Source organism: Vigna unguiculata, chromosome 11 (genome assembly GCF_037176805.1).
Source record: "Vigna unguiculata cultivar grain cowpea cultivar isolate G323 ecotype 2 chromosome 11, ASM3717680v1, whole genome shotgun sequence".
Classification (NCBI taxonomy): domain Eukaryota; kingdom Viridiplantae; phylum Streptophyta; class Magnoliopsida; order Fabales; family Fabaceae; genus Vigna; species Vigna unguiculata.
Genome location: NC_140802.1, coordinates 31,749,078 through 31,758,133, shown reverse-complemented (window position 1 = coordinate 31,758,133; position 9,056 = coordinate 31,749,078). Strand labels below are relative to the sequence as shown.

Here is a 9,056-nt window from a genome sequence, read left to right as displayed (position 1 = left end):
TATCCAACTATGTATTTTCCTGTTAATATACACTGCTTGTACGATTTTTTCCTTTTCGATCACATTATTGAGACACAATCTGTGTCTAGAAGGATTACCACGTGTGGTCGTCGCATTCTAAATCAATTGGACTGAAAAATTGTCTCTCTTTGAAAGCAATGTGTTGAATAACTGACTCAACAATGGTAAACGTTACTGCCATAGTCCAATGTGAAACACAAGTTGTGCTAACAACTGTTTCCTGCACTATCAGAAGCAACCCTTGAAGAGCCCCTCACTACTATAAATTACCTGCAATCGCCATTGCCTTTGCTCCAAACAAAATCACTTCAATAAACCCACTCTATATCTCTCATTACAAAATGAGTTCTTTTAGCCAAAACAACCATGTGTTAGTTCTGTTCCTTGTTTTCACTGTGTGGACATGCCACGTAATGTCTCGCAGGTTGCCTGAGGCAACCTCGTCAGAGAGACATGAGAAGTGGATGGCACAGTATGGTAAGGTTTACAAAGATGCTGCTGAGAAGGAAAAACGTTTCCAAATTTTCAACAAAAATGTGCAGTTCATTGAATCATTCAATGCTGCTGGGCACAAATCTTTCAACCTCAGCATCAACCAATTTGCAGACCTGCACAATGAAGAATTTAAGGCATTACTAATTAATGGTCAGAAAAATGCACATAGGGTTGGGACAGTAACAGAAACATCGTTTAGGTATGACAATATAGCTAAGGTTCCTGCTACCATGGACTGGAGAAAAAGAGGTGCTGTTACTCCAATCAAGAACCAAGGCAGATGTGGTATATATTTATATTTATTATACTCTACAATACAATATCTTTTTCATTCTGCTTATTACTAATAACTCTGTCATTCTACTTTCATGCTCAACCCTTTTAAGCAATTCCTTGTGCTGATATCAACTTTGTTTTGTTTGCAAAATCAGGTAGCTGCTGGGCTTTTTCAACTGTGGCTAGCATCGAGAGTCTCCACCAAATAACTACAGGTGAATTGGTGTCCCTATCAGAGCAAGAACTGGTGGATTGTGTTGAAGGAAACAGTGAAGGGTGCAATGGTGGTTATATGGAAGATGCCTTTGAATTTGTTGCGAAGAAAGGAGGGTTAGCAAGTGAAGAATACTACCCCTATAAGGCAAACAACAAGACTTGTAAAGTTAAGAAGGAAGGGCATGGTGTTGCTGAGATTAAAGGGTATGAGAAAGTTGCTGCTAACAGTGAAAAAGCACTGCTGAAAGCTGTGGCACATCAACCAGTGTCAGTGTATATTGACGCTGGGGATTCTGCTTTCCAATTCTACTCAAGTGGGATATTTTCAGGAAAGTGTGGAACTCATCTAAACCATGCTGTTGCAGTAGTTGGTTATGGGAAAGATCGTGGTGGTGGTAAGTATTGGATAGTGAAAAATTCATGGAGCACAGAATGGGGTGAGAAAGGGTACATGAGGATGAAGAGAGATATACGTGCCAAGGAAGGTTTATGTGGAATTGCTACACATGCTGCTTATCCTTTTGCTTAAGTTCTTTAAAGTACATGCATGCATTTTGAAAATCTCTGATCATCATCTTCTTTTCTAGTAATCAATGCATCTACGTGTTGTTCCTATTAAGTGTTTCTGTGTTGTCTATGTAATCGTTTAGTTTCTCCAAAACAATGAAATAAGTTTGATAACAAGCGAAATTTTACCTGTTCTTTTATTGTTTGTTTAGTATATTAATTTGTAAAAGTTACTGTTTATTACCGATGCGTTGTTCGTGTTCTACATGATTAATTTTTTAATATTGATACTTTTGAGACCATAATAAATAAACAAGCATCACAAAAATTAATTATATTGACACATTTTCTATTTTATTAATTTAATTGTTCATATATTTATATAACTAAAATAAAGTTTTCAAATAGATATTTATTTCACAAAAATGTCAGACAGATGTTTTCTTAATTTTATAAATCAAGATTTTGTAATATCCCATTTAATAGTTTTTACGCTACTAAATAAAATATTATATCATAATCAAACAAAACAGAAATAGGAATAAATTGTTATAGAGTGATGATACATGGCAAAACTCAATCAAGCACTCAAATATCCAATTCAAACATCAATTTAGCACACAATTCTTCGATCAAACTCATCAAACATGGTTTATGGACGAAATTTATACGAAAAACAGTAAGCTTCCCTTACCTTTGCAATTACCACTAACAAGAACACTTTCAACAAGGGGGCACCTCAATTTCACAACCTAAGGAACTGGAATGCATAAACTCAAAGTGAGGATAGGACCCTAATTCGATTTGGTAAGAATGGAGCTCCAGAAATTTCAAAATTTGAAGAAAATTGAGGAAACTGAAATTGACTTACTTGGAGGAGAAGGAGACTCAGCTGGGGGAAGGATTTTTGTTATAGTTCTAGGTTCATTTGTTGTAATAGAAATGGAGGATGGATCAGAATGGAGGTTCAAGCTTTCTGGTTAGAGAGAAGGCAGTGAAAACAGAAGGGGAAAAATGTAAAGTGAGAGTGGAGTGTGTTGTTCTGTGAAACTGGTGGCAAAGAGAAAGAGAGTATATGGAAAAGGGAAAAGTGGGCTCTCACAATCTCCCCAACAACAAAAATGACTTGCACTAGACTAATGGACTTCCCTCTGAGTTGTCTTGTCTGGATATCACCGAGACCAACAGGCTGAACCTCCACTAAAAGATCTCCTCTAATCCGCAAGTCCACCTCAAGCACATGAGAGCGGTCACACACATACTTCCTTAGCTGTGAGATGTGAAACACTGAGTGAAAGTTGGCCAACTAAGGAGGTAGAGCGATCTCATAAGCCACTGGTCCAATCCTCCTTAAGATTTGATATGGACCAATGAACTTAGGAGATAGCTTTCTCGACCGAATAGCCCTTCCCGCACTAGTAGTCGGGGTAATCCTCAAGAAAACATGGTCTCTAGGTGCAAACTCCAAAGGTGTTCTCCTCTGATCAGCATAGGATTTCTGCCTACTCTGAGATGCCTTCATCTTTTCTTGTATTAGCTTAACTTTCTCAATAGTCTGCCTCAACAAATCTGGTCCCACTACCACTAACTCTCCATCCTGGTACCAACATAAGGGACTCCTGCACCTCCTGCCATAGAAAGCCTCATATGGTGTCATGCCAATGCTTGCATGGAAGCTCTTATTATAGGTAAACTCTACCAAAGGCAGGACCTCATCCCAGGCACCCAGCTGATCCAGCACACACGTCGGTAAGAGATCTTCAAGAGACTAGATCGTCCTCTCGAACTAACCAACCGTTTGGGGATGATAAGCTGAGCTCATAGTCAACTTGTTGCCTAAGGCACTTTGTAACGTCTGCCAGAAACGGGATGTGAATCTTGGATTCCTATCAGAGACTATACTCGACGACACTCCATATAACCTTATGATCTCACTGATATACAATTGTGCCAGCTTCGCCATGGACATCCTCAGATTCACTGCTAGGAAGTGAGCATTCTTGGTTAGGCGGTCCACTATAACCCATATGACATCATGGCTCTTCACAGTCCGTGGCAAATGGGTAACAAAATCCATAGTTATGCTATCCCATTTCCACTCTAGTATCTCCAGTTGTTGCAGCATCCCTCCAGGTCTCTGATGCTCTGCCTTGGCATTTTGATAGGTCAAGTAGGATGATACAAACTGAGCAACATCTTGCTTCATGCCCGACCACCAAAAAGATTCCTTCAGATCATGATACATTTTATTCATGCTTAGGTGCATGCTAAAATGACTTTTGTGCCCTTCCTCAAGAATCATGCCTTTCACTTCTGTGTCCTTAGGTATGCAGACTCTGCCTCTGAACCTCAACACCCCCATCACCCCCTACCATAAAGTCCTTGGCTTTCTTAGTGTCAAGCAACTCTATTGTTCTCTGCAGCTTGGGGTCAGATAGTTCCCTCTGCTTTATTAGGTCGAGGAAATCACTAGATACAGTTAGATGATTGCATCTAATGACACCCTCTCCTAAAACCACCTACAACCGCATGTCTCTGAATTGCTCCACCAAACCCAACTCCCTGACCATCATATAAGATGCATGAACTGTTTTTCAGCTTAGGGCATCAGCCACCACATTCGTTTTCCCCGGGTGGTACAACAGCTCGAAGTCAAAGTCCTTTAAGAACTCCATCCACCGTCTATGCCTCATGTTTAACTCTTTCTGGTCAAACAGGTACTTAAGACTTTTGTGATCACTGAAAACCTGAAACTGTGCACCATAAAGATAATGTCTCCAGATCTTCAGTGCAAACACCACAGTTGCTAACTCCAAGTCGTGTGTGAGGTAGTTCTTCTCATGATTCTTCAATTACCTTGAGGCATATGCAACCACTCTCCGATTTGGCATCAGAACACATCTCAATCCCTGATAGGAGGCATCACAGTAAACCTTAAAAGGGTTTGCTGGTATTAGGGATTACTAGCATGTGGGCACTAGTCAGCTTCTGCTTTAACTCTTGGAAGCTCTCTTCGCACCGGTCGGTCCAAGCAAAAGAATGATCCTTGCAAGTTAGCTGTGTCAAGGGTGCTACGATCTTAGAGAATCCCTCAATGAACCTCCTATAGTAGCATGTCAGCCCCACGAAGCTCCTAATTTCAGTCACTGACTTAGGACGCTCCCATTTTAACACAACTTCCACCTTGGATGGATCCACAAATATGCCCTGAGCTGAGATCATATGCCCCAAGAATTGGACTATGGTCATCCAAAACTCGCACTTTGACAGTTTCGCATACAACTGCTTCTCTCTCAAGATGCTCAAATTGTCCTCAGATGCTCTGCATGCTTCTCACGAGTTCGGGAGTATATCTGGATGTCGTCGATGAAAACCACCACGAACTTGTCTAGAAACGGCCTAAAGATTCTGTTTCATATAGTCCATGAATAAGGAAGGGGCGTTAGTCACACCAAAAGGCATCACTACATACTCATAGTGTCCATATATGGATCTAAAAGCGGTCTTCTACACATCATCAAACTTAACTCGAATCTGATGGTACCTCGATCTCAGGTTGATCTTAGAAAAAACTGTAGCACCGTGAAACTGATCCATCAAGTCATCTATCCTTGGCAGAGGATATTTGTTCTTGATGGTCAACTTGTTTAGTTGCATGTAATCCACATAGAGCCTAGAACTGCCGTCTTTCTTCTTGACCAACACCACCAGTGCTCCCAGGGTGACACGCTCGGTCTGATAAACTGTTTTTCTAGCAGCTCTTTAATTTGTTTCTTTAACTCCACTAACTTAGCAAGAGCCATTCTATAAGGTGCTATTGATACTTGCCTTGCTCCTAGCACCAAATCAATGGAGAACTCTATCTCCCTAGGAAGGGGTAGGTCAGGCACATCCTCAGCGAACACATCTGATAAATCCCTTACTACAGATGTCTCAATATTTCTGCCTCCATTTTCAACAAACAACTGAGTCAGAACTAAGAAACATTGAGATCCCTCCTTAATTACCTTATCCACTTGTTGTAAGGACATCAACTAATCAACATCCTCTATATTAGGAAATAACACCCTTTTCTCATTGTAATCAATAAGAATGTGATTAACAGATATCCAATCCATTCCCAAGATTACATCTAACCCTTCAGAGGTAAACAAATAAGGTTTACCCTGTACTTGCGTCCCTCAACCTTGATTAAACATCTAGCACACATCGTCGAGGTTCTGACCAACCTAGAAGCAGGTGTGGACACCACCAGATCAAACTAGAGTTCCCTCATCGAAAGACCCAACTCTACCACTTTAGATTCCGAGACAAAGGAGTGCGTCGCTCCAGAATCATATAAAATACACAAACTCCTACCAGCAATTATACATGATTTGGTGATGAGGTTACCTAATATGACCACCTATGTACCCGTCATGGGATGCACTCGGTCAACTACCCGAGGCCTTGCACCTTCCCTTGCCTGTTGTGATTGAGACTGTGCTGGAGGTCTCGAAACTGCACTCCTACTGGCAGGGCACTCCCTGATAAAGTGACCCTCTTGGCCACATTTGTGACATGTCCTCTTACCAATCAGCTAGGGGCAAGCATTCTTCAGGTGGGGCCCTCCACAATGATAACACTACGACCTGGAAAGTTGAGACTGTTATGGCTGATGTGAGAACCTCCTAGGCCCATGAGGCTAAGCTCTGGAGTATGGTTTCCTCCTATCTTCATGTCTGCTCACGGACCCAGATGGTTCTCCCACCTTCTGTTGTGATCGCTGCTGAACTTCGACCTTAGCTTTCAACTTCTCCATTACTCTTGCTTTCTCTACAAGATAGGGAATTCCTTGATAGAGAGCGGGGCCACCATGAGTTTGAGATCACCTCTCAACCCATTTTCAAACATTGTTAGTCTTCAGCCATCTTCAAGGTGTGAAATCTGCCCATGTGTTTGAACCTTTTAGCATACTCCGATATAGACATATCTCCTTCCATTAGCTGCAAGAACTCGACCTCTTTAGCATATCTCACACTGTCAGGGAAATACTCAGCATAGAATTTCTTCTTGAACAAATCCCAAGTGACGGTTTCGCTGTTATCCTCTAGCATCATCTTCATGCTAAACCACCAATGCACGACCTCTCCAACAAGAAGGTACTCAGAATATGCTAGCCTGTTCTCTACAGGGCACATCTTCGCATCATAAATCCGCTCCATGTCTCTCATCCACTGATCTGCCTCATCTGGGCTAGTCTTGTCATCGAAACGGGATGGATGGTGTTGAAGAAAATCCTTCAAACTCCACTCTTGCACTCGAGGTGGCGGAGCTTCGAAAGAACCAACTGCAGAATGATTCTCCCCTATCTAATGCAGGGCTTCTAAATGCCTCTACTGGTTCGCGTCTATTGCTAACCTAGTAGACTCCATCTATTGCAAGGCCAGGTTGTGTTGTTTCACCATGTTAGCATTCTTTTGCTGCATGGCTGCTATCATCGCCTCAATTGCTCCCACCAAATGAAGGTTATCCGGGTTTGGAAGAGGAGGAGGAGGAGGAGGCCTAGGTGCAGTAGCTTTGACCACACAAAGAAAGGAACCATCATTTTAGCTAACAGATACCACAATTATGCTAAGACACTACGAGAAACACACAACAGAAACTAAGTAGGCACACACCTACAGATCCTAAAGGAACCACTGCTCTGATACCAAAAATGTAACATCCCATTTAATAATTTTTACGCTACTAAATAAAATATTATATCATGATCAAACGAAGCAGATAGTAGGAATAAACTATTATAGAGTGCTGATACAGTCATCCAAAGTAACCATATAAGTCCATATTGACATGTACAGTCTATACAAGGAAGAGTTGATTTATACATATCAAAACTCCATTGAGCCTAACCCAAAAGCTACTACTGAATTTTCAAGCCACGGATCAACTCCTGTCCAGAAGGGGAGTGTCTTCACCTGAATTCTTCTCTGCTCACACCAACAGTAGGTGATCATTGCAAAAGAGAAAATACACAAGGAAAAACAACATAGACAAGAAGGGTAAGCTAACTTAAATAAGAGAAATCATGCAGTTCAAATTAGGAATATCAGTCAATTATGTTCACAATCATCAGAATTACTTAAATCACCACAACATAGCACAAATACATGACTCTAGACTCAACATCCGGATTATGTAAGTGACATTGGATCTCTTGGAGGTATCCACCTGTGACGGTCCCCAAACTCTGCAGAGTTTGGGCGCAATGGGTTATCACCCGACCAATGACTGGGACCTTCTGCTACTCCTCACAACATAATTCATTCTGCTCTATCTGAGCGTAAATGATTATTGGAGTTTCAGGATACCAACCAATATGGAGTCCTCATATCCTTACACACACTAACATACTCTTTTGAGTTTCCCTTGAAATTCTAATTTAATCATATCTCCTCTTAATTCATATTCATTCAATTTCACCACTCACAATATTACCAACAACATTCCAAACATATAAGGGGCTAGTTGCACAAGATCAAATTCAAACATTTAATCTCATCCCTTAAATTAGAACATCAAAGACCCCACTATAGTGGTTCTCGCTCAAGCTAGAAGATCTAGCCCAAGCGAGAGGCCATCTCGCTTACACGGGTCATTCTCGCTTAGGCGAGGCCCTAATAGTGGGCAAAAACAAAATTATGGCCGAACTCTCACTTAGGCTAAGATGGTTCGCTTAGACGAGAGTGTCTCTTGCTCAAGCGAAATCAGCTCGCCTAGGCGAGGCTTTGCGAAAGAACATGGGTGGGTTTTCTAGTGTTTTCACTTAGGCGAGAGCCACTCGCTTGGGCGAAAATACCAGATTCCCAATCTGTTCTCGCATGCATTAACCCAGAATTCATGGAAAACTCAATCAAGCACTCAAATATCCAATTCAAACATCAATTTAGCACACAATTCTTCGATCAAACTCATCAAACATGGTTTATGGATGAAATTTAGAAGAAAAACAGTTAGCTTCCCTTACCTTTGCAATTACCACTAGCAAGAACACTTTCAACAAGGGGGCACCTCAATTTCACAACCTAAGGAACTGGAATGCATAAACTCAGAGTGAGGATAGGACCCTAATTCGATTTGGTAAGAATGGAGCTCTAGAAATTTCAAAATTTGAAGAAAATTGAGGAAACTGAAATTGACTTACTTGGAGGAGAAGGAGACTCAGCTGGGGGAAGGACTTTTGTTCTAGTTCCAGGTTCATTTGCTGTAACAGAAATGGAGGATGGATCAGAATGGAGGTTCAAGCTTTCTGGTTAGAGAGAAGGTAGTGAAAACAAAAGGAGAAAAATGTAGAGTGAGAGTGGAGTGTGTTGTTCTGTGAAACTGGTGGCAGAGAGAAAGAGAGTATATAGAAAAGGGAAAATGGGGCTCTCACAAATTTTATGTTTGAATTATGCATCTACAAAAAATTGTCATAAGAGTTTGTATCATATGCCATGAAAAAAAAATAACTCTATATACCTTAGTTTCTTAACATGAATGGTATGTATATTTAGCTC

General features: G+C 41.1%; 1 protein-coding gene across 1 annotated transcript; it reads left to right on the top strand.

Moving 5' to 3' along the window:
• Positions 1–333: 333 nt before the first annotated feature.
• Positions 334–1,689, top strand: LOC114170680 (senescence-specific cysteine protease SAG39-like). The gene is made up of 2 exons (XM_028056207.2): positions 334–801; positions 948–1,689. Exons 1-2 carry the CDS (start codon positions 363–365, stop codon positions 1,535–1,537), a joined length of 1,029 nt encoding a protein of 342 aa, XP_027912008.2. The 5' UTR covers positions 334–362; the 3' UTR covers positions 1,538–1,689.
• The last annotated feature ends 7,367 nt before the right edge of the window (positions 1,690–9,056 follow it).

Coding starts and splice junctions, on each gene's coding strand:
- LOC114170680 (XM_028056207.2), top strand. CDS start 363: ATGAGTTCTTTTAGCCAAAACAACCATGTGTTAGTTCTGTTCCTTGTT. Junction 802..947: donor CAAGAACCAAGGCAGATGTG/GTATATATTTAT, acceptor TTGCAAAATCAG/GTAGCTGCTGGGCTTTTTCA.